This window comes from Perna viridis, chromosome 11 (assembly GCF_037379345.1).
Source record: "Perna viridis isolate PV_CMFRI_1.1 ecotype Kerala chromosome 11, ASM3737934v1, whole genome shotgun sequence".
NCBI classification, from domain to species: Eukaryota; Metazoa; Mollusca; class Bivalvia; order Mytilida; family Mytilidae; genus Perna; species Perna viridis.
In genome coordinates, this window is record NC_142455.1 from 8,387,652 (window position 1) to 8,414,621 (window position 26,970).

Genomic DNA, 26,970 nt, shown 5'->3' on the forward strand with positions numbered 1-26,970 from the left:
TTATGTAACACAAGTTTAATGCAGGGAATCTAATCAAACAACAAGTTCAAGAATTCTCGATAAATGCAATAACAGTCAGACTTTTCTATTAACGACTTTAAATGGTGCACTTTTTCAATGTATCACGTAAAATTATACAAACAAATAAGACAAATATTTCAACTGAATGACAACTTGTTTTAATCAGTTCATTTGATTTAAAGCTGCTCCTGGCTTGTTGTTATCAATTTTGTAAGTGCTAGATGCCACTAAAAATACGACAAGGGTATGAATGATCCAAAACGAATGTTTCGTCAACAAATTCTAATTACATTTCGAGAAAGTGCTTCGTAAATACAATTATTGTACACATTTTGATTCTAGCATTGAATTCTAAAATGGTTCCAAGCGCAACCAGGCTAGTCCTTGGTATGTGTCTTAAGAAGGTAGACCTAGGGTAAGGGAAATAACTTTTGAAATCAGTGATATGTTTGTATTATATACAATTAATCAAAGACTTTCAAGCTTTCCTTTGTAACAAAATGAAATCAGTCCGAGTTACTTTGATGCTTACATGAGATTGATTTCAAATGCTGAATACAAACATTTCAATGATTCGTAAGAGTTGTGTCCCTTACCCTACATGTAGGTCTATTTCCTTAAGCATTTAAATCAGGATTGGGTAGAGTATCCAGGGTTATTATATTTCCGTGTAGCTGGATTGTATAGTGGATTCTCTCCCTGTAAAAAAATAATATTAATGGTTTTCGCACTAGCTAGAGCTTGATCTCGTCTTCAAAGTTTATAAATGTACCGCTTTACACCCCGACGGTGCACCTGGCTGATGTTGCCAGTTTTAGAGGAATCCGGAATTGCTAATTTACCTTTTGGTCTATGTGCGTGTCGGTTTTGTTATTTCATGTCATTCCTTGTATGTGTCTAATATTGTTTCATTGCCTTGTCTTATCGTAATCTTTGGATTATGCACTTTTTACCGTTCTTATCCTGGTTTTCTTGACTTCACTTTCAGGCATAGTCGTTAAGTGACCGGATCGGATTTTACCCTGGTCAGTAGGCTACGCCTCATCAGGTATAACATGTATAAAACCTAATGACCAGGGTTTTTTTGTATCCTGTAATTCACAGCCGAATCAGGCGTATAACCAACTGATGGTAGTAAATTCTGAATCCGGTTATTAATTGCCGAACGATGATATAACAAACTGACCGTAGTTTATAGAGTACCGGTCATTAAATGCCAAAATAAGTATATAACAAACTGACTGGAGTAAATTCCCTATCCGATCACTAAATGACTACATTGGCAGAGAGTGATAAATTAATTCGTAATCCTTTACAGTTTGATAATCTATCACTACAGTTGTCGTAGTCACGTATAACGAAAGCATGCCAGAAGCCCGACAATTACTTCCAATGTGTATGGTGAAAATAAAGCAAACGGTCTTTTACCTGTGTGTGAAAGACATAAGATACTTTGTTTTAATTGCCCACATATCCTATTTGTTGGACAATGCAGGGTTTCTTTGATGCTTTTTGTTTCGTAATTTCTCAACAAAATTAATATGTAAAATAATGTTTAAATTACGTTAGTACATGGCTTTTTTCAATTATTATTTCACTTCCTGAACTTACCGATTCCCACTGAGCACCTTCTGTTTCCAGTCTGAATCTCGCAAGTTCACGTTTGTCTTGGATTGTTGTGAAAATTTTCCAAATAAAGAGTAGAGCTATACCAAGTGCGACAATTCCCACCACAACACCAATAATGATAGGTAAGGCATCCACTTCTTCGGGACATTCTAAAAAAAGACACAGTTAATTTCAAGAGGAATTCTTGCAAATTATCAGTAAGTTTTGTTGGGGTTGATCACCGTAGATTAGTAAAGCTTACGTTAATACATAGGCAGTTAACTATATCCGTCTCGGTCAAATTGCTTCACGATTTGTGTATGATTCATGCAATCTGGACCGCTGAAAGCGAAGTGTTGGTTAGAATGATGCACCACCTGGTACATGCTCGCACTTTTTAGTGGAGTCCGAGTTGCTCATTTACTTTATTATTTCGTAAGTATTGTTTTTGTTAATTTATGTTCTTTGTTGTGTTTGTCTATTTGCCATGTCTGGTCTTTGTCCATGGATGGGATTGCATTTTGATTTCCGCTAGAATCTTGGTTCCATTGATTACTCTTCCAACTGATAGTCAATGGCAACACAACCTGGAGCAAGACTAGTGAATAAAACCATCACGCAACATAACACAATCAAAAACAAAAACAAAAAACAAATCAAAAAACAAAAACAACGAAACTGAAAGTAGAAACAGGGTTCGTCAGCAGATTCAGTTCCGGTTGCAAAGTTTTAAAAAACCGCGAAAAACTGTTCCCTAGTTTAATAGAAAAGTAAAAGAAAAATTCACAACGTCGACTTTAGTACTTTGATTTTGGTTTTAATGTCAAAATTATTAATGTTAAACCTACGTAAACCTTGAAAATCCGAAAACCTCTCAAAACCAGACACTTTATAAAATCCCGATTTAAATCTATTCCAGTCTCATTCGAACCAAAGGTAGCCGTTTTAGACTTTCTCTGAATGGAATAAATTACTGTAACCTTTGGTATTAAAGGTAACTGACATATTAGTTTACCTTAAACCTTCCGACACGGTATAAATTGCAATGTCACAATAGATTAAGGTAAACCTGACTATACAAAAAGGAAAATAAGGCACAGCGTTTCGTGCTGGTGGAACAACAAGTAAGATAGGTTAAAAACGTTTCATTTTTACATAATGATCTTAAATTTGTTTGCTTTTTTTCAGGAAATTATCGACATTCAATGAATAAAATGAACTCCCATTATGCAATTAATTGCTGTTTAGTCTGAACCAAAAAAAACAAAAACAAAAACAAACAAAACCAAAACAAAACAAAACAAAAACCTTATTAGCAGATCTTGTCTAAATGAAATAAGCCAAGTCTTTTGGTATTACTTTTCGCTATATATCTTAAAAACTCGTGTCAGAGACAACCTTTAGAGTAATCAAAGGAACCAATAATTCGAGCAAAAACCAAAACAATATATGTTCCAAGGATAAAAACTACACACACACACATAAAACAAAGCACACGCAACAACCAAAATTACACACAAAAACAATCAAAAGTAATGAATAACTCGGACTCCACTTAAAACATGGACCAGGTGCACCGGTAAGGTAAGCGTCCTCTGCTTTTCTAAAAACATCCGACGAGTTGCTCATAAAATGTCACATCCAGGGTAGACGTCAGAGGAAAGGGAAATAATGACACTGTGATCAAATCGGTTCTCAAGATGGATATACTATAACGATTCACGAGTTCATGATGACGACTATATATACGAAGATATTGGGAAACTGATACATCAGACTCATCTTGTTTTACTACATTCAGTTTTACCTTCGTTTGCGAAGACGAAAGAGGAACAACTCATGAGTCATTGATTGACATTTAGTTTTCGTAGTTCAATGTTATTTTCATTTTTGTTTGTTTAATTTTTTTGTTACAAGTTTTTCGTTGCTTCTATTTCAATTCTTCTTGACTTCGTCTTAGTTTCTCGAATTAATTACAGTTGAAATTATTTGTCACTGTGGTGACCCTTGATTTTACGTTTCATTATGAAATTCCAGTTTAAACAGAAAATTACCCATAGTTGACTGTATAAATGTTTGAAGAGTTCTGTTCAATGAAAACAAACTTTCCGAAATAAGCATAAGTAGGGAATTCGTTATTTAAGTGTCAGTATCGGTAAGAATCAGGCAGTGGGAGAAATATGGTATAAAAAACCAACCATTTGATAGTTTAATTTGACTTTTTTCATCATCAGAATCAAGGAAACAGACAAAATCTTCCATATCATGCTGGATCATTGAGTTACAAATGGCAAATAATGGTCTTTTCAAAGACAGAAAACATCCTTGAGTAATATTACATTGTTAGATCGGTAGGGTTTCGATATGCACGTTTCTGATTTTTCCCATTTTGCCTGTTTCTTACAAACACTTACATTAAATGGATTTTACAACAGGCGGATATGACAATACACATTTGAACATATGAGGCCATTTCATTCTAAAAGTCATTTCGTTATCAAGATTTAGCCAAAGACTATCCGTTGTTAAAGGAAAAAAATAGAGTTACAAAGTTCTCAGTTTCGTTAAGGCTAAAAATATAAATATGCGCATTTCCAATAATAAATTCTAAATTTAGTTCGTGTCCCTTTTGAACCTCAATTTCTGACAGTGTTTTACCTTTGTTCTTTGTTGCAAAGATTCGCAGTTCATTATTCTCAGTGTAGTAGTAAACGAAGTAAAATATACAGTCATTCTCATCTTTGAATTCACAACTGCTGTATTCACCTAATAATAGATATCATACTTTTAAAATAACTTTCTGATATCTCTCTTCCGATCCATATAGCGTTTTAGGGAAGTATGGACCGCCTCGCTTTCAAATTAAAAATGTGATGTCATAATTTAAACGTGACCTTACCCATGAATACTCCAGAGTAAACTAAATTTGAAAAAAAAAATTGTGAACAGTTCACGATAAAATTACGTCAAATTTATGCATACAGGCGAGTTGGTGCCCCCATTCCCCCACCCAAAAAAAAATCAAAGGACGTAAGATCTTCGTTCTAGATACTTGTGAGGTCGAACAATCGCTCCATATATTGCTATACATTGTATGACCCTCAACATCTCGGACTATGTGCTAAGCATAATTTTATTTCTATTTGTTATTTGTAAAGTACATAGTGTATACATAGTACATCTATCCCGATTTAAAAGATGAAAAATCGATAGCATAGTTCAGAATAAAACGAAGCTGCTCTTTAGAAATGATGTGAAGAGCTGAATATTAATGTCTTGGCAAATTAATCTGTACTGTTTGAGTTTTGTATTGTATAGACAGTTATTCTCATGTTTATTTATCGGTTCATATCATATTTACTAAACTTACTGAAAGCAAAACATAAATTTTAACAAATATTCTGTACAGATTACATGAAGTATGATATGTTAATGTAATATTAGTTTATTTCATTATTTGTTTTTGAATTTTGAATTTCTGTTGATCCGAATCCAAATCACTTACAGTGTAAGTATCGTTTATTGCAATGTAACGATTGATTTGTTTCTCGATTTGTTAAAAAAATCTTTGTGTTTTACTGAAATCATCAATTTACCTGTGCTATTTGGAGGACTATCTCGGACTTCAATATAGTTCTTAGCTATGCATTCCTGACAGTTGTCTTTAAGTTGGCCTGATTTATAGGCTATACATTCCACACAATCTCTGTGCTGGCGGCATACTAGCTCACAATTCTGAAGAGATTATTTTTGAAATTTTTTTGCGAATTTTCCTTTAAGACATACCAAAACATGTAAAAGAGTGAAATAGAACTAAAACAATTGAATTTATGTATGATTTACAATTTTCTCAACCATTAATACAATGCCTTATGTATCAAAACATCAGTACAATTTTGTATATGTAAGCTCGCCATGTAAAGCCCGCAATCCGCAAAATTTCACATGTGGTTAGCAGCCTTGCATTGAAAAAATGGCAACCAAACGCTTGTAAGAAGCATGTAAAATACCCTTGTTATAAAAATAATATTTGTGACACACAGGTCGATGAATATGATAACAAAATGGGCATGAGTTTTTGTTTTTTTTTTTTTTTTTTTCGAAGAAACAGCTTTTATACTTTTTATGAACAAGGATAAAGACAAGTTTTTTTCTCACATAAATATCATAAATCGTTATGCATACCGTACAATCTTCACATGTTGGTCCGCGATACATGGATCCCTCAATACATTTACACTGGTTGCATTCACAAACACCCTTTAAAGGTCCACCACACAAGCCCTGTAATCAGTAAATAATCAGAAAATAATTTAGAAGTATCAGTTACATTAAAATGAGTTAAGGCTTAGCCTTGCTTTGTTCTCAAAGAACATGTCGATAATGCACTGCTATGTTATTAATATTGCTGATTTCTCGACCAACGTTGATGTCCGAGACTTACTTCAACAATCGTCTTAGTCTGCGTTAAAAATACAATCACATACTAACTGATGACGTCACTTCCTAAATACTCCACATCCGATAGAAAGAATTTGAGCAAATCATGTTTCAGGGCATCTACATTTCCTAGGACGTCGCTTATGCTTCGTCTTTACTATATCTTAAATTATTTGTCATTGATAATGAAGCACAAATATTGTGCTACAATCTACAGTTGAGCAATCACATTGACAAATTATGATGTTTTTTCTTCAATTAGCATGTTACTAAAAGATCTTTTTCGTTCATTTTACATGAGAAAGGGAATGGACTCAGTTAAGTGCGAGCGAAGTCCTAGGCAAAAGTATCAGGTTCCTTGTTCAACAAATTAGGCTTTATGCAATTTATCATTTTGCTAAGTTTTTTTTCATTAGTAATAACTGAGAGACGACTAAGAGCATTCCAAATATTCGTAAAATTATCAGAAGAACTGTTCCGGGTTCGGCTGAGTTTGCAGGGTTTTATCAAGATCCTTCCCACGGCTACTGATCACCGTTTATGAATTAGTGGGAGACTAATGCACTGTAGTTACTCGGCCATTATTATTTGAAGTTTAAGTGTAAGTATTTGTAAGAATAAGGCAAAATCGGAAAAATCAGAAACATGCATGTCAAATACCCACCGATCTGACAATGTAATATCAATGGGAGATATTTTCTGTATTTGAAAATAACACTATTTAAACGCTGCATGACTGGCTTTGCTCAGAAATTTTCCAAAAGAAACTTAGAAAAATGAGGTTTTTGACAGAGTTATCTGCCCTTGAAATGTTCAGTGCATTTCAACGAAATTGTAACTCCAAAGTCCAGCATGATATCGAAAATCTTGTCTGTTTTCATGGATTCTAAAGATGCAAATAGTCATATTGCACTATCAAGCTGATGGTTTTTTTCATACCATGTTTCACCGACTGCCTGAATCTTACAGGGACTGACACTTTAGGGTCGATTCACACCTACCCCTGTTGAATCTATACACGAGTCCTGTCGTGTAGAACATCCACAGTTCTCGCCAGTAAAGCTGTCCGTACAATTACATTCACCACAATGGCAAACACCGTGATCTGGTCCTAATTAAAATATGATATTAACTCAGAGCGTTAGTCTACTTTAACATTTTTAAAATAACTTCAACGACTACTGTTACCATTCTCTCTATAAGCAAATTCGGACGCACATCCTAACAGTTCGTGTAACCGTACCCTTTATCTTGGTCTAATCTTTGTTACCGAATCATGAATACCTTCTTTTTTATGAAATTTTGAAAATTGTCAATTGAAAAGCTATCATTAAATTAAATTAATGAAATCGTTCTGAAATAGCTTGATCTATATCTTTCAACTCTTGGTCTGACCCTGGCCTTGATTTGTATTAAAATTGGTAGAAATATTTATCAGGCACAAGTTGTCATCAATCGTTTCAAGATTTACGATCAACGTCCACCTCCATAAAAAACGTTGTAAATTAATGGATAACGAAAAATATGATACCTCTACACAGCACGTTGTCAGTAAGTAGAAATTTTAAATAAATGTCTTACCTTACATAGAGCTGTTTGAAGGAATGAACAGTAAAAATATATGTCCCTCACACAGTGAGTTTTCAAGGAATAGAAATATTGAAAAAAGTAAATACCTTTCTTGGCATTTGATATTATTGTCTACATGTACCTCCACATAAGGCAACATTTACAATCGATAGCGACCTTCACACATAATTTTGTCAATGAATAAACAGTTGTAATGAATGCATAATTAGACGTTGAGTGTGATGAAAGTAATATTCAACTTCAAACAAAGCATTGTTGAAGAATGAGACTTATAATGCCTACCTCCACAAAGAGCATTGTTAAGGAATGGACAGCTATAATCATTACATTCACACCATTGTCCAGTATATTTAACATCTCTTCTAGTATTACATTCACAACGTCCACATATACAGTTTCCTCGACCGGAGCAAATCTTACCGTCTTCGGGACTGAAATATTGCAAATTATAGCTATTTTTTTTTAAGAATCCCTTTGATCTTGCTATACGACAATTTTCAATCTCACGCCAGTCGAGTGAGAATGAAAATTATCGCTAGTTTCTATGTCCCCGCATAACATACAAGCAAGCGGGGTAGGAATATTTGACGATCTATATAACCTGTTTGTTTACTACGTATGAAATAATGGCTAATTTGTGGCAATATTTTCTAGTCTATAATGGAAAATGATTAAATACAGTAACTTACCCGATTAGAAGGAATAAATCCCAAAATTATTCCACAAATTTTAAACGCGACTGTCATAGTTAACCGATTTTTTTTTAAATGTGTATCACAGCCGCACAACATATGTGACGTCACGTAGCACGTCGCTCAAAAGAACCCCGAAAGGAAATTTTGCAGCGCTTATAAAACTTGCATATATAAGTCAAGAAAACTGAAAATAAACGAAAACTAATATTTTACAACTCAGCAAAACAGCGATAAATAGATCAGCAAATATTTTGTTCAACTCGCGGGATTTTCTCATGCTCATCTCGTTGAAAAATAAAATAATCTAATAATATCAAGCTCCAAAGCGGCGTCTGACGTTCGAAATTCACTCTAAACGCTGCAGTCAGCCCTCTCAGAAAATGAAAAGAACTTTGCAAAATCGGGAAAAGTGGAAAATTTTAATCGACGTTATCCTATTGTCAAACGACGTTTGATTTGAATAATGTCCGAGAATTTCGAAAGGGTTGTCTGCAGATGTTAGTAAGAGAGGAATGGAACGTCTGCCTCTGCATGGGGCTTGGCAAAATATAAGACATACATGATCAATTTCAGGACTAATGATCTATAAATGTTATAAAAAATCAGTTTCAATATCATTTACATTTTGTTTTGGTTCTCGTCAATGTCCTCTGTTTTATTTTCTGCTAAATGCACATAAGATATGGAGTAATTTGCCATTGTCAAATTATTCGATTATTTTCAAAGTACGCAAGTTTATAACATCAATTTGAATATCATTTACACTTTGTTTTGGTCCTTCGTTTTTTCTTGTGTGTGTGTGTGTGTGTGTGTGTGTGTGTGTGTGTGTGTGCTAAATGCAGATAAGATATGGAGTAATTTGCCATTTGTTATGTATCAGATTATATTCAAAGTGCACAAGTTTAATTGTGATCAATATAAAGGTTCAAAGGTGAGTGCAAGATAATTGTTTGATAATAACTTGTTCATTTGGGCCAACTTAATGATGCAGAACTAGGGTAAGGGACATAATTTTTGAAACCAATGATATGTTTGTATCATATTCAATTTCACCAAAACCTATCAAGCCTTTATTTAAAACGGAATGAAATCAATCCAAATTACATTGATGTTAACATGAAGTTAACAAAAGTTCCAATGATTTGTAAGAGTTGTGTCACTTATCCTGGGTCTACCCCTTTAAACTTTTTGATGAACAATATCTGCATAAACGAAGGACAAATTCTATTACATACGCTTGACAGTTGTCGATGGATTCAGTATCGTTCATGGTATTACACAGGCAGGTAGCACCATAGTATTTATCGTCACAAAGACAGGAGCCGCATACAAAAGTTCCATGGCCGTTACATAGAGCACTGTTTCTGTTTTTTTCCTGAATTACAAATTTTCCAGAAATATTGATACCAGAAATGTAAAACATAAATGACTATTCAAATCGTTGATTAATTTCATGTTTTTCAAGTTGAAATATACAGTGTATCCTGCTAAGAAAAAACATCTTAAAGGTTTAAAGTTTGGGAAGGTGTTTGGTTTATACGGGTTCTAATATAACTCTTGAAATCAGTGGCATGTTTGTATCATATTATATTTTACCAGAGCCTTTCAAGCTTTCCTTTGAAACAGAATGAAACCAATCCAAGTTTCTTTGATGCTTAAAAGAAATAGATATAAATGGTGAGTACAAAGTTCCAATGATTTGTAAGAGCTATGTCCCCTATCCTAGGTCTACCTCCTAAAACTTGTACATGGGAGTTAAACATAACTATGAGGGTGACGTAAAAGATATATCTTATATTTAGGCAACTTAATATACAAATTTAATTAATAGAAAAATTGCTATTTATTACATCTTTGATGGAATGTCAGTAAGCATATAATGGAAGACAACCACCAAACATAAGCTAATTAATATAAATTAACTGTATCTTTATTTGCAAATAAAGTTATCTTTCTTTGCTCTTAAATATTTTGAACATATACAATGACGTAGTTGGTGACCAAGGTGTAACATAAACTTACAATAGATTGTGAATTCTCACAGTCACACTGACACAACAGTTCTAATCTTATTTCTACTTTGTCTACCAAACCAACTGGCTTTATGTCAAACCTCCGACTATAACTCTGTGCATCTTTGGGGCATTCTTTTGCTTCAATTTCTATTTCAAATGTGACCTAAAGTATGCATGTTTTACATTTATTTAATTTTGTTTGTTTTTTTGTGTCTGTTTTTTATGTCCGATTTTTGTTCTTGTATATCATTCTTTTGATTTCTGCTAGAATCTTGGTTTCTTGTTATACCTTTACATTAAATTTGAAATGGTTTTACATTTTATTTAAATGTTGTTGCACGTTTTGACTTTGTCTTCTAAATTATTCCATGCTGCTGTCGTTTGTAAAATCGTTATATGTTTGAATTTCCAAAAGAATAAAAATGTCAATATTTTTGCTTCCAATCAAATATCAAATACCCGATTGATACTGAATAGTAAGCTCCGAACAGAGTCTGACGTTCGAGGTCGAAATTCACTCTAGATGCTACAAATGACACTCAGAAAATTCAAGAATCGTCGGAAAAAAGTGACTTTGTCAAACGTCGTATGGCTTAAATAACGTCTGTAGCGATTAGTAAAAGGGAAAACGAACGCATGCCACAGCACAAAGCTTCGCTAAAAAGTTGACAGTTACGAATTATACATTTCGAAATAATATTACAATACTATAGACTGAAGCAAGTCCTTATGCAAATATTTTTTCCTTCTCATCGTAGATATAAAAGAGGAATTCAAAGATAAGCATGCTGATAGAATAGTTGGTTGAACAAAAAAAAAAACTACGTATATGTATACTTACAGAGTCGCCAACATTAAGATTTTCACATATATTGGTTTCTTTTAAAGGACCATCTTTTCTAAAAGTCAAAATAAAAACCGTTTTAAAGAATTCGATGAAACGCGACAAATGCAACAATGTGTAACTTAACATAAAAAAGTAAAAACTGTCTGTTCAAGTAAGTTTTTTTTTCAATATATGCAGTCTTGTTTTTATTTCCAAAGATCTGTTTTATTTATATACCGAACTCATCAGTGCATATCTTCAATTAACTAAGTTTCCAGAATGGCAGTACAATTACATACATTCAAAAAACATACACAGTAATTAGAACTAGCACTATCTAAATAAAGGTTTTATAAACTTCAAAGTTATTAACTTTATTGATCTTTTGTATAACATACTCTAGACATCTGCTCATATATTTAATTATTACATCTTGTGCTCCGGAAGATATCATTTCAACTCTGGAAGTAAATGTCTGAAAGTGCAGAGGATACAAACTACAAGATGACATTTTAAGGTAAATATATTGAAGACATAAAATCGACCTTAAATACAGTAATTTGTCACGTGATCATGAAGCGTGATGGATTATAAAAGAAAATAGGAAAACAGATGTATATTTAATTATCTGCCAATTAGCACACGACAACTTTTAAACCACGTTGCCAAAATTTATTTTCCGCAAGAGAATTTACATTTAATTTTATCGGTTATGGATTTGGCTTCCAATTTTGATAGTTTTGGTTTTGAGCACTTCTACTTAACTATTAGATTTTGGATTTATATCTTCTTATGTATTTGATTCGAATGCTTCTTATATGAGGTTACTAATTGAAAAAATGTGTACAGCATATCAAAATTTTCAATATTTATTGTTGGTATTTTTTTAATTGTTTTCTACTACTGGAAGAGAGTTCTCGATTCCAAATATTTCTTTACTCATGTTTACTATCCTTGTTGATTTTTTATTATTTTGAAAACCAAATAGAACTGTCTAGTAAGATGATTTTTTTAAAAACCAGTCCTACCCTGTTGGTAATTGATACATAGAAAATAATCAATTCAATAGTAAAATATGACCTGGCACACAAACGGAAGTTCTGGTAGAAGTGTCATTATATTTAAGAAGGTAGACATAGGGTAAGGCATTCAACTCTTAAAATCATTCGAACGTTTGTGTTCCAGCAGTTTACATCAATATTATGGAAGCAATGAGGTAACCTGGACTGATTTCATTCTGTTTCAAATGCAAGCTTTACAGCATTGGGTGAAATTGAATGTGATACAAACATATCACTGATTTTAAGAGTAATGTCCCTTATATTAGGTCTACCTCCTTAAATTAGTCACTTGTTTTCTGTAACCTATCTAAATTGATATGGATATTATCTGATGACGAAGTGTTCAACATGTTTTTGATATGAGTTATATACAAGTAAATAGAAACTGTATTTAACAGGTTATCAAAATGAAACTAAACAAAAACAAAATACATATAAATCGTGATATGAAAGGGAAGGCAATTTCTATGGTATTATGTACAACTGGTGTTACCAAAACGATATACTACCATGTAAAGCATGAATACCTTATATATTTCTATGATAATATCCACGATATTAGATGAGTCATTGGCTAACTGTCCGATGGCTGCACCTATAATCACGTTCTTTAACCTCTCATAATTTTGTATCTGCTTGTCGGTCACTGCAAATATTGGATGTATACTGTTCTGTACTATTTTAGCTGCTAGTTGACTCACCGAGGGATAGTCCTGTCGTAAATAAGTCACAAAGATGAAAATCAGTTTAGCAAGTCGACGAAGTACCTGATATAAGTGAAGAAATATTGAAACACAAAAATATCAATCATATACAGTAAAAGTACTAATTTTGGCTCCTTTTTACGCGGTGAACATAAAATCGCGAAAAATGTAACGCAAAATTGATTTTTTAACAATACATTATAGTAATCAATTTTTGAAACCGCCAAAATTGATACCTGCGAATATGTTCAATTGACAGAATCTGCGAAAATTTAAAGTGTATTGGAAATTTTGATATGCTGCACACGTTTTTCAAGAAATAAGGTCTCATCAGCAGTATTAAAATCATAAGTATAAGGAGATATAAATAAAAAGAGTATTTGTATACAAATCCACAAATATTTCAAATCCATCTCCGATAGGTTCTGTTATGTGGAACACAAAGAATTACATGTATGTCTCAATATCTGGTTGAAGCCTTCACGAATGAAGTATGACCATCACTTTAGTGCAACCACGAGGTTGAGAATGCTACGGAGAATGTATGAATATAAGTTTTACTTGAATAACTAAATTTGGAAATTTGGGAATATGATGAATAAAATTTGTTTAAAATAAGCTTAAAGTATATATCAAATTAAAGTCAATTATGTATATGCATGTCCCAAATCAACTATAGAATTACAATGTAAGAAAGGTGAGAATAATGCGAAGTATAGCAATTTGTATGATCGGTATCTTGTCGAACAGCCAATGAAGATTTTAAACGCAATTATATAAACGAACAAAACAATATTAATATGCACCTGGTCTCTGACTTCAACATAATCACCAGTGGAATTCAGGTGGCAACGGCCATCATTAGGGCGGATGATACCTCCTAGCTGTATAAAATATCTTTACTATACAAAACAACAATTAACAGACAAAGTTATTGTTTTCATATGCCTCGGCATACATTTATATAACTTGTTGGGTATTTCTGGACAAGACGATTTGTTCAGGCAAATGGAAACAACAATCTAGTCAGATTTTGTAACATTCTAGCACACTGAAAAGGGAAGTATAATGCACAGTCGTTAAATAATCTAACGCTCTCTATGCGCTTTTAACATTGCATCGACAATTTTTATGCACAATCGTTGAATAATCCAACGTACCATGTGGGCTTTTAACATTGCAGCGACCATGAAGTAACTTAATATTTCCAATCACAACCAATTAGGCACTTTTAAAAAGTAAATCATAGCAAATGTTTTGGTAAATGGTGCGTTATTTCTTCCTTTTGTCTTACTTCTTATGGGTCTATAAAGATTCGAATTTAAAGCTAATTCATTATTCATGATTATTTTTCTTAATACGAAATAATAATAAGGTGTAAATATGATTATGTTTCATATCTGTGTTGTATATTATATTATTTAAATGATGTCAAAGGAACATATCATACATGAGCTGTGACGGTTGAAATTTCTTTTTTCGGAAGACGTAATTAAAACACAAAATGAAAATATCATACACAGCATCTAACCTTTCCATCTCCTGCAAAATGAGCAGCAGCATCTGAAGCATAAATGAGCATTTTTCTGGACAACATTCGCCAACCTATAGCGTCCTGCAAATATGTCCAATATTGAGAGTTATTTTATTAGGTATATTATGAGGTATATACTTGGATAATACAAGAAAATCTGAGTTTTTTTTTTCATTATACGCCTTGTGCCTAACTTTTAGAGAGAAATGTACTTTATAGTTCAACAAGAGACTTATTTCGGGTATTTTTTGTCTTTTTTTTTTTTTTTTTTTTTTTGTCTTTTTTTTAATTGTTTTTGTTGTTTCTATTTTAAGGATTATATTCCTTAATTGCCGCTAGATTTTGCCCACCTTGAATATTCTTATATACCCATCCCGCCACACCGTCAAACAAGAGAAAACGTCGTGAACCAATCGATAATTAATGTTTAGCATAGCTTTGAGATGACGGATGAAGCAAGTTAAGGATCGTGTTAAAACTATTTTTAGAATTTTGACAGTTCAAGCAAAAAAAAAAAAAAAAAAAAAACCCAAAAAACAAAAAACAAACAAAAAAAAAACAAACAAAAAAAAAAACAAACAAAAACCAACAAATCAAATATTCTGTCAAATTGATCAAGCTGTAATACGTGACATATTTCATCGATCTGTTCACAATCATTTCGTTTGCTTGGCAGTGTGGCGGGATGATAATATTACAAAGCAACTAAAACAATCGACACTGTCAAATTCATACCTCACAAGCTATAGCTTGCATCACAGCATCCATACCTCCTTCTGGTGCGTCTAGACTTCCCGATACTTTGGCTTCCGATATCGCTCTCTACAAGCATTTTAACTAAATATATTATTCATGTATTCAAACGTATGATCTGCAGCGCAATACAGAGAGAATATTTGGTCCCAATATGTTTATATTAAGCCTGTCTAGCTAAATAAGCTATTAGATCTCAATTTCAATGTTGAACTTGCTGCAGAATTTTTGCTTATTTCTCTATCAACATGCATCTTCGTGTTAATTTGGTTTTAATTCTTTTATTATTTGCTTTATATTTTATTCAATTTTATTGTTCTTTGTTTCATACATTTATACACTTTTATACTTTAGAAAAAAAGATATATGTTAATATCACCTACTTCATGTAATATCTGCTTCAAGAGTAATCAAGGGAACCAAGATTCTAGCGGAAATTAAAAGAATGTAATCCAGAGACAAAGACCAGGCATGGAAAACTGACATACACAACAAAGAATATGAAGTAACTAAAATAATACATACAAAGTAAGAAAAGTAAATGAGCAACTCGGACTCCATTGAAAACTTGGAGCATGAACCAGGTGCACTGGTAGGGTATGCGTCCGCTGCTTTTCTAGAAACAATGATATGGTTCGGAACTGGAATCTTAAGTTATGAGATAATTGTTTATGCCCATTATGGCATTAGTTCCTTCAGAACTGAAACCTGTTCAACCTAAGGTATCAACAATGACGTTGAAAATAAAGAGCTCACACGGTTAAACTTTCAAGATTGTTCTAAATGTCAACAATACGAAGATAATCAAATAACATATTCTACATGCCACCCACCTGGAACAAATTAACATCAGCTGACAATATTTGGTGGTGTTTGAATCCATATGGTGGCACACATGACGAACAGCTTTTAGTAGCATCACTATTGGTACGAAATAATGGCAATCAGTGTACATGTGAAGTATTTAACATAATCCTTCTTATCTGATAAAAGACAATGTATACATACTTTCATGATAAAATGTACAATATCCCGCAACTTTTAGTGCAAATTATAAACCATTCCCATTATTATACGTTATATCTGATATGTGGATATTTACGCGTGTGTCTGGACCAAGCGTTATATTATTATTTGTTTAGTTTTTACAGGAAGTCAAATCTTAACCTTTTATTTTGTTGTGTTTTTGTAAAAAATTCAGATTATGTAAAAAAGATTTCCCTTGATTACTTTTGTTTTTGGAAATGCACATTAATTTTATTAATTTAGCGTGTTTTGTTATTTTCTACTAAATTATACCTATGTTTTGCATATGATTTCAGTGCGTTACATTATTAGAATATACCTATCTACAAACGGCAATTTAGTTTTGTCAATAAACGAACCAAAACCCATCTGTAAATCGTCAGTCAGGTTCTTCATTCTGTCCGCTATTAATATAAATGTCACCTTATTAATTGTATATCCATGATTACGGAGGTGTATGTAGGGAATTCACCCATATATATCCTACTGCTGCTCCCCCCTCTCTCTCTCTCTCTCTCTCTCTCTCTCTCTCTCTCTCTCTCTCTCTCTTGAGTGTTTTGTCATTTATTACTTTCTTAGTTATGAACATTAAGATTATCATCTCCATCGGCACGCACTACATTGTTAATTTTAAGCTTCATTTCCTACCGATTTCCAGGGCTAGTGTCGCCACTTTGTCCTTGTCATCCAGCATTGAGTAAGACAAATCCATTAGGTAGTATAAATCCACAGGATAGTTCTTAGCCACTCTAAAGGTCAAGTTAAACCGCTGAGGATCCTCTGTGAAGAAAAACTTTTTTCATTGAAATATTTGAAAATATTACCTTGTATAAAAAAACTTCGGTTCGGTTTACGCATAACATAAACCGCTTTCCGATTTATTCTGCGTAAATTGAACCAAATTTCTTTATACAGGATACATTGGTAATAAATTCAGATATTAGATATATTTTTTACAATTTAATATTTTGGCAAAAATATGATAAATCCATATCGATTTATTCCAATCACAAGCCTTTTTCTGGCAGGATTTATTCATTGGTAATAGTAGTCCAGTTAAAAGGAGTCTGGTTTATTCATTGGTCAGATTTTTTTTTGTTTTGGTCCAGGATAAATTAAAAAGGCTGCATCTTTTCTAACAGTACAAATTGTAATATTAAACTATACGAAATACTCATAGGTCCCTTACTTGGTCTGAGTTGAAGATGAATAACTTGAGGCTGTATCTGTATAGGTGGGTCTACATTATTACCATCTATCGGTAATTCATCCTGATATATCAAAATCAAATGTCATAAAAAAAGAAGAATTGCCTGAAACCATTTTAACACATTTTTGTATTGCAATATTATTTATGTCAAGTTATCTTTTCTTCAGCCGTCCTTATTGCTATGATACAATTTATCAGATAAAGTCATGAATGTAGACAAACATGCGCCTGAGAAAGCATGTTAAACTGGAGTTTTTCTTGATGAAGATATGTTTAATAATATTGCAGCCATGTAATTTCATTTCGTTTTACAAAAGAGAATTAAGATTTATTAGCGTAATCTTAGTATCTAATAAAATTCACATAAACAATGACGTTTATTCATTGAAATATACGGGGATTGTCTCTCTTTCATCTTGAACACGTGTATAGCATATCGAAATTTGCAATATATATAATTGGTATTGTATTTAATTATTACTGGATTAATGCCACTGTAGGTGGGCCTAACGTATTCACCATCCAGTATTTGGACTTTTCTGACACCGAATTGTATGATATTTTATTAATCATATATATATCAAAATTTGCGGTATATTTCAAAATACCTAAAACCCTAAGACTTCATTCATCGTATTGCACAAGGTAGAACATATCGGTGATGGATTTGGCTTCCTAATCGACGGTTTTTTTTTAATACTTCTTGTATACAATTAATTTTTGATTTTTGACCCTCCGTTTTATTCGACTATAATGTTGCTGATGAGAGGTTACTCATTAGAACACGTGTACCCCATACTAGTATCAAAATTTGCATAAATATGATTGGTATGTTAAATTTACTATTAAGGTTTGTTTCCTAATTTGTATCAATGAACAGTTACTATCCGTGATTTAATCAATATAAGGAAATGTTTACTGCATTTTCATGCTAAAACCATCTATATTGTATGAAAAACCAGGTTAAAACACGTGTTATCATAGACATTTTACATTGACAGATATCATTCCCTACCATTGTTCTGTTTAACGAACTACCAGGAGAGATCAGTTGCTCTATGGGGCATTTTGTATGCTCAGACTCAAGGTTACACCTCTCTCTGTTCTCCAAGTCATAAGCCTGGAACGAAGAAACAAATGGTGGCAAATGTGGCAGTTTGCATAAAAACTTTGAATTTAAGGTTTAAATGTTACCTAAGATGTGAACTAAGACGATAATTTTGTTTACAAAATGATTTTTGGAAGTAGACCTATTGTAAGGGACACAAATCATTGGAACGTTTATATTCACAATATTACATCTATCTAATATAAGAACCAAAGTAACTTCGACTGATTTCAATCTGTTTCAAATGAAAGCTTGAAAGACTTTGGCGAAATTATATCACTGATTGCAAAAGTTATGTCCCTTGGCCTATGTCTACTTCCACATATCATTTTGTAAAAGAATTTTAATCTCCAAGTGAGTAATTATAGTGAACAATTACTTATGTTCATTTTCTTACTTTAAGTACCAGTCCAAATAAAATTCAGACACTGCCAATGGTAAAGTGGTTCGTGGTGTAGAAAAACCCACAAAAAACGTTGCCTTTCAGACTACATTATTATGCTACATTTTTACATTACGATAATGATTTCTGTATTCAAATCTGCATTTTTAATAATATATATTATGTATATTTATCTCCCACGAAAATTAACCAAATCAAACAAAATCAAGAACGATTACTCTTGCTAAATCCCAATTTCATGTACAATCTATGTGATTGTTTTCTCAAATGTGCGACAACCAAATGAAAAACTAAGACTGGTTATGTGATCTGTAACTGTTTTTGAGTAAGAAATAAAACAGTTTTTGGTGAGTTTTTGACATTCATGAATCACATCTTGTCTGATTTTTTTTTTATATATATATTTACTGCTACTTAAATAGATTGATTGAATAAATACTTCCCTACATCGATACATTGTCCTCAGATATTTCCCATTGAGTTCTTTTTACAATTAATAGATAGAGTGTAGTTCTTAGAGCTACAAAATTTGTACACAAACTTTACTTCAGTAAAACAATTGATTTCACTTGATGAAAATTCCGCGATGCATGAATTAGAAAAGTTAAGTGGCTCTCTTTGTAAGAACCATGCAAAATCTGAAAAATGTGCTACATCCCCAAAAAGGCTACATATTTTTATTTTTGTAATTAAGTTGTTTTATGGGTCTATACCATGAAATATGTAATTATTCATTCATATCTGCTTGCTCTTAGAAAATAATCAACATTGAAAATCCAATATATTCTATTGCATTTGTGTGTCATTAACAGCGTTATCTCCCTTTATTTTGAAATTTACAGTGCATTCGATATAATTTTTATCTCTTATGAACACGGGTTATATGAAAAACTGAATGTTAATTTCTGTTTACTATAGCAATTCAAACAAAATATCAAAAATAAAAATATGTAGGCTTTTTACCCATGAATCACATTTTGCATGATTCTTAGCTGGAGTATTACTTAACATTTAAATTAGTACTTGGATCGGAAACACAGGTCTGCTTATGCAAATACAACCTTACCGGATCCTGGCACCACGTGCACCTTCTTCCGACAGATATACAGTCTCCACAAGTCGCCTTCCCCAAGCAAGGGTTCTTTCCTGTGATGAATGTTTTAAATCATAAGTAGACACATTTTGTATTAGGATATACATGCAGTACTGTGAAAGTACTATTATTCGTAGGGTACCAATTTCCGCGGTTCTCATGGGTGGGCTAAACCAGGAAGTTTGGTTACCGACGAAAAGGAGATTTCCTTATATTTGTGTACTGACATTCCCAAAACCCCGACTTCAAGAATCCACGAACTTGCGTTTATTGCATAATCCATGAAAATTGGTACATGTATCCATGAATAAAAGTACTTTCACAGAATATTTTAATTAATATTCATAATTTCAAGATCATGAGCAGTTCAATTAATTTAACAAATTACAAATTTGGAACAGACTTTCAAAATGTATTTTTTAATTAGCAAACGTATTTAACAAACTGATTCAAAGCAAAGCTACCAAAGCAAAGTAGAAGAGAGTAATCAAGGGAACCAAGAATATAGTGGTATCAAAAGAATGCAATCTAGGGACAAAGACCAGACATGGAAAACAGACATACACAACAAAGAACATAAAGTAACTAAAATCATACACACACAGCAACAAAAGCATTCATTAACCCACAGTGTCCATCAAAAATGCTCATACTTAGTCATAACCGTGCAGTTTTTTTTTTATTTTTCCACTTTTTACCTTGGTACTGTCGTTAGTTATATGGACTTTCCTTTTTTCTTCCCCTTTTGACTTTTGCCTAAATTTTAATAATTTTTTTATAAACCATTAATCTTTCTAACAGTCTATAAACATGTGAAAACAAGCCCCAAACCCACACATATCTGAGTTGTGTTATGATTATCTTTATCTTAATACAAAAATGCAATCATAATCATGCTTTACTTGCCTTGACATACTTGATAGGAACATACACACAGAATGAACATCACGACTCTTTGCTGTAACATGTTTCCTATCTGTACATTAATTGTAATAAAAAAAAATTAAAGTATTGAATTATATCATGACGGTTATGTAGTGTTCAACACCGAACATATATGAAAGGCGTTCCTTAAAGGTTTAGCTTTGACATTTTAGGTAACTTTTTTTATACTGCGACCGTGAGCAGTCAAAACAAATTGACTGTAATTTAAGAAATTGTATACGGCCACTGACTGAAAATAACTTTTGTGGTGTGACGTCATGAACGTTCCATTGTTTTGAAGTCGCCAGGATGCCGTCCACGTCCAATTAAAAGTGTTGCATTCCTTGATTAAAACGTCATTTTTCGTTTCAAATTTTCAAATTCAAAACAATAACTGTATTTACGAATTCTGCTCGAACCGATGAAAATGCTTTGTGCACTTTCGTATTTATCTATTTATTTTAAGCTTCATCTGTATATCAATTTTATCTCAAGTAAGTGCACTGTTATTGTCTTTATAACTTTTGACATCGATATTTCAATGATATCGATGATACATGTGTAATACCGAAGTATAATTCTGGAATATGTTAGTCGACTTACTATTTTAACCTTGGTAAAAAATAATTTATACAATCGAATCAGTCATGATATATGAAACATGGTATGAAAAAAAATCCCCATTTGGAAAGTGTATTTTAATTGCACCATCAAAATCTCTGAAAAATACAAGATTTTCCATATCAAGTTTGTAAATTGAGTTATAATTTCAGTAAAATGCACTTAAAATGATTATTTCAAGGGCAGATAATCCTATCAAAGACCTTATTTTGAAAAATTTACGAACGAATCCAGGGATGCAGAGATAAAAAGTGATGATTCAAAATTTAGAGTGAATTGCACTTACAAAATTTTACAAGTAATACTTTCGTAATAAGTTCGAACTGTACTAAGTTATATATTTGACGTACATTTTCGGTTACAGTTTCATTTTAGTTTTTAAACTTGATTATCTTGTCCATAAATTTGTTATTTTTAAAGGGTTTAACAGTTAACCAGGATAGATTATCTATATGGTATGCATATTATACTTAGACATAATAGAATATCATAATCATTTTAAGACTTACAAAAATTCAAATTATAACTCTTTCATAGTAAAGTTTGAAAGTCAACAATATGTGTTCTTTAAGGGTTCTATGACCTATATTTCCCACATTAGTATCTTGTGGCATTTCAATTATCAGTCTTTATACAAAGCAAGCATTTGGTGATCTATGCTTGTCGAAAACTCACCATGTTTACTTTGACATCCACAGGCATAAATAACCCATTAACTTAGATTGTCATTCAAAGGTGCACTTTCGAGATAGAAATAATACAGTTTGCGTTTGAAATTGGCATTTTACAAGTTATCATACTTAATTTGGTTTAATATTGTTGATTTAAGGAGATTAATGAATGGTTTCTAACAAATACAGATCTGAATTCAGAAAAGTCTATTGTAACGTTAATATATAGAATATGCAGAACAAAAATGCAAAAATGTTTGTTCGCTGCAGTTGTTTTTTTTTAAGATCAATCACCTCTACCATAGGCAGTGTCTGAATTTTATCTTGATTGGTACGGAAAATCCATTTTGATAAAACATGTATAATATCTTACACGGACTAGTTTCAATAAACACTAAATTTTCTTCATATTTTGCTCTTTTAATTTTTGATTCATGGAGGTAGACGTGCGGTTAGTGCACAACTGTTAAAAGTAGTAATATGCCTGCATCATATTCAATTTCAAGCTTTCATTTGAAATAGAATGAAATCAATTACTCTGATGCTTTGTAGAGATTGATGTAAAATGCATTACACACACGTTCCAATTATTTGTAAGAGTTATGTCCCTTACTCTAGATCTACCTCCTTAAGTGAGAAAATGTCATACGCTTGGATATATAGAGTAATATAGTTGGATTCTGCCAATTTAGAACAATGATTAATTCAGTGATGTTTGCAAGTTGTAAAAAATCTTAACAAAATAATGAGCACCTGGTCCATGCTCCGAGTTTTTAGAGGAGCCCGAGTTGCTCATCTCCTTATATTACTCTTTATGTATGATTTTAGTTATTCTATGTTCTTTGTTGTGTGAGTCTGTTTTCCATGTCCGGTCTTTGTCCCTGGATTACATTCTTTTGATTACCGATATAACCTTGGTTCCCTAGATTCCCTCTGCATATATACAATGCAATCTAAGGGAAATGGGAATTCATTTCTATGGCCAAAATCCCTTTTTTGGTCCCCAATTACGCGAAAATGTGTCCGTGACACCTTCATTTATTTTCACTTTCACTTTCACTTATTTCAAGATTAAAAATTTGTACAATATATGTCGAAATTCTGGCTTTTTATATGTTGGAGCCACGTTAACTTAAAACAAAATGATTATTGTGGTTAAAGTGAGACAATCCCAGCTCATTTCATTGCTGTGTTAAAAGCATTATGTACCTCTCCGTCTAAGAATCAGGCAAAATGTGTATGATTTGTGGCACATGAAGAAAAAATACACAGATATTTTATTGTATTATCCAAGTATTTATACCTCATAACCTCGTGAAATTACTGACAAAGTGTTTGTAAAGTTTGCCTTTTTAAGATATTGATAGGCCACATTTATACTCGGCGTCATCTTATAAATAAGATACTGTTAAAATTTGAATAATTTTTTTACGATTTTTATTGACACCTACCGTCGTATAAATTGTCTTAAATGACTTGATCATTCGTTTAGCCAAAGGGCTTCTCCCTAAAAATTGAATCGTTAAATTCCGGTGAGATTTTAATTCTCGGTCCCAATATTTACATTGTCAAAGGTCGGCCATGCTTACAGTGATCGGGTTGCTAGAAGATGTTGTTTACGTTAAAATTGTTTGTCCAAAAACCAAAGAACCCAGAATGCACTTTGGCTCCAATTTGGATATCTCGGATTTATTCTACGCGAACATCGTACAACACCGAGAAGTTGATCAAGCAGATGATTGTGACCGGAGTTCGACGGCAACTTACGAACTTTGTTTGTAAACAAATCGTCCCGTAGAAACCAACATGACGGATATTAGTATAGGATTTTCCCGTAAGGATTTGTTACGTACGATTTCACATCATGCATATATATCTTCAGATTAAGTGAAAGAGAGACAACTAAAGCGGTAAGTCCCTACAGTTTAAAAAATAGAGATTCAAATCGAAAATGTACTGGATGTGACGTCGAGTATAGTTGAAATGCACTATGAAAAAATGGCAGGAACATTTTCATAAACTTTTTCCTTATATAAGCAGTCACAAAATATCAACGTCACCAATGCTTCAGGATATGTTTGAGGCAAAAAAACTAAATTGAAAAAAACGATGTGCTACTCATTGCCTGATTGTTACACAGAATGATAAAACAATATGGTAGATCTGTTATATAACGAACGGCCTTATTTAGTAACAAATAGTTTCCTTTTTCCTGGGCCTGACCTCTAGCGACCAAATTGGCGTGTATTTTACATCACGCAGGAACCGCTCATCCTTTATATGAACGCATATATTTAGTTTACACGCTGGTGCACTTGTTGTCTTTCTCCTTATTCGTTCTTTTTTAATTCATAAATAATTAGATATGTGATAAATCGATATATCGTAATCTGTGTAAAGATATATGATATTAGTTTGCAAATTTAAGGTAGTCACTAAATAAACATCTAAACCAAACAGTGTTAAAATCAAACTTCAGCGGAAACTTCTTAAAGACCTTAAAACGAAGTGTATAAAAAATAGCAAACATGAACAAATATACCAATCATATATATACTGTAAATTTCGATATGCTGTACATATGTTTCAACGAGTACAAGAAAGATCTGAATTCAAGTACTCAAAACTAAAACGGTATTAATAGGAAGCTAATATCCATCATGAAAGGTTCTACCATGTGTTATACATAGAGAGAATTACAATCAATGAATAAATGAATGAATTGAACAAACATACTGAAACTGTCAGACTCCAGACAAAGGAAAGGGGGGGGGGGTGTCAGCTTAAAATTTTTCTTCAATGTGGGTTCTCATCTTTTGTTTTGAAAAGTAAGTTTTTACCTCTTCTTAATTTCTTTGCTCCCTCATTTTATTTATTTATTGGATTGCATTGCTCTGTATTTATTCCCTTATTTCTTGTTATAATCATGAATACTGTCCTTGTGTCACTAGACAATAACATTCTAGTCCGACTACAAAATCATAACTTGTGATTTCCTACATTGTACATAGGGTATATAAGTCTCGTCACGTGACTCCGTGATTTCATGAGAATGGGTCCTCATCTCCCATTCAAATGCATAGAGATTAGTCATTAACATAGCATTGAGTTCAATATTAAAAGTAAACATTTTTTTGTGAAAAAAAAACTGATAACAAATGACAAATATCTAGATCTTCTGAATAAAAATGTTAAGAAAAACATAGACATTGAAGATTTTGCATAGTAATACAGCGTTTTCATTTTCCGGAAGTGAACAATAAAATGCAGATCGGTCTTCGGATTCCAATACGTTCTATATCTAAAATTACGGAAGGAACAATGAAATTAGAACGATACTTACAAACCCTATTGACACCGACATTAAAATAGTTTCTGTTTTTTTAACAATACATCTAGTTAAAAGCTGAAGTATAATGTAATTTAATGTAATAGTGTCAAGAGAAAAGAAAAAAAATTATCCTGAAACAAAAATGTATTTATGTTCTATAGAAAAGTATCTAGTAGTACATACCTGATCATGTCAGTGAGGGACCTGATGAAAATACAACGTTTATTTCCCGGTTCAGAAGTAGAGATTCCGGTTTGTGATTTAACAGGAAACCAACCCAGTATGTTCGATCATGATATAATACACGTTTAAACTTCTCAATCATACAAGGTGAAGTACTTTTGTTAAAAGATACTATGAAGATGTTATATATGATGTTACACATATTTTTTTATAATATGTGTAATATTTTTTATAATATGATCAGATTCAAAAGGGGAATAGGTGTTAATACATCAAAGTACTTTAGCCTGTCGCATATTTTACACATGTCTCAAGTCAGGAATGTCTGTCCTATGTATGTATTTTTTTTGTTTTCACTTTCAGTGTTTTGTTTTGGTACAAAATTATTTGAAGTATGTTTTTATACTTGCTTACTTGCTTTAGAATAGTATTTTCATGGTTGAATTAAACTGAATTGTCTTGATAGACATGAAGACTTGTTGCAGGGTTTAAGAGTTTCAGTCAGCAATCGATTGTAGTAAACAGTCTAGATTATTCCAATGTCTTTATTGCTTGTATATGCCATACCTACATAAGATCATGAAAAGAAACTTGTCGGACCCGAATGACTTTAGAAATTTGACATTGGTTTATTTTAGACAGATGTTCGGATAATCAAATTTTAAAATACATTCTATCAGGGGAAAATATAAAATATGTCTGGTTTAGACAGGTTTTAAGAATGTTTTTAGTTTTCGTTAAGACTTATTTGACTTTGTTATGTTTCATTCCCCGTTAGAACTTTTGTTTGATAGTTTTGAGATTTTGATCAAACAATTTTCTTCATTGAACAAATACTTCAATATGCTTCGTTACTAAATGTTTTTTTCTACAGTAAACGACTATAAGTTTAAAATAACGAAATATATTATATGTAACTTAAAACCTAGATAACTTGAAATATAAGACTCAGGGAAGCAATTCAATAATGTATGTGCAATGTTTGTTATTTACGAGAGCAATGACTTTCAGCTACACCGAATCATCTTTAACATGGTTTACAATGGGAAGTATATCTTTCATAGTTAAAATTATATCCAAAAAATTGATCTCCAACTAATTGCTACCGTATATATTTGATTCTAGAACTTTCCCTATAATAAAATATACCACT

General features: G+C 32.3%; 1 protein-coding gene across 2 annotated transcripts; it reads right to left on the reverse strand.

Annotated features, from left to right (window-relative positions):
• Positions 1-25,895, reverse strand: LOC148602853 (integrin beta-PS-like). 2 transcript variants are annotated; one of them, XM_088551256.1, is made up of 23 exons: positions 25,818-25,895; positions 20,994-21,063; positions 20,061-20,140; positions 18,499-18,603; positions 17,463-17,544; positions 16,922-17,053; positions 16,593-16,677; positions 16,081-16,168; positions 15,230-15,316; positions 14,492-14,575; positions 13,767-13,844; positions 12,784-12,969; positions 11,594-11,670; positions 11,211-11,268; positions 10,377-10,532; positions 9,590-9,729; positions 7,942-8,090; positions 7,071-7,180; positions 5,815-5,913; positions 5,226-5,364; positions 4,288-4,395; positions 1,633-1,799; positions 1-720 (listed from the first exon to the last, which is right to left on the reverse strand). In XM_088551256.1, the coding sequence occupies exons 2-23, from the start codon at positions 21,052-21,054 to the stop codon at positions 652-654; spliced, it is 2,340 nt and encodes a 779-aa protein (XP_088407382.1). In that variant the 5' UTR covers positions 21,055-21,063; positions 25,818-25,895; the 3' UTR covers positions 1-651. The 2 variants fall into 2 exon arrangements, with proteins under 2 accessions (XP_088407382.1, XP_088407381.1); XM_088551255.1 differs by lacking the exon at positions 25,818-25,895 and adding an exon at positions 23,755-23,802.
• Positions 25,896-26,970: the final 1,075 nt, after the last annotated feature.

Coding starts and splice junctions, on each gene's coding strand:
- LOC148602853 (XM_088551255.1), bottom strand. CDS start 23,787: ATGATCAAGTCATTTAAGACAATTTATACGACG. Junction 15,317..16,080: donor CTGATGTTAATTTGTTCCAG/GTGGGTGGCATG, acceptor AAATGCTTGTAG/AGAGCGATATCGGAAGCCAA. Junction 5,914..7,070: donor CGTGTATAGATTCAACAGGG/GTAGGTGTGAAT, acceptor TACTGATTACAG/GGCTTGTGTGGTGGACCTTT.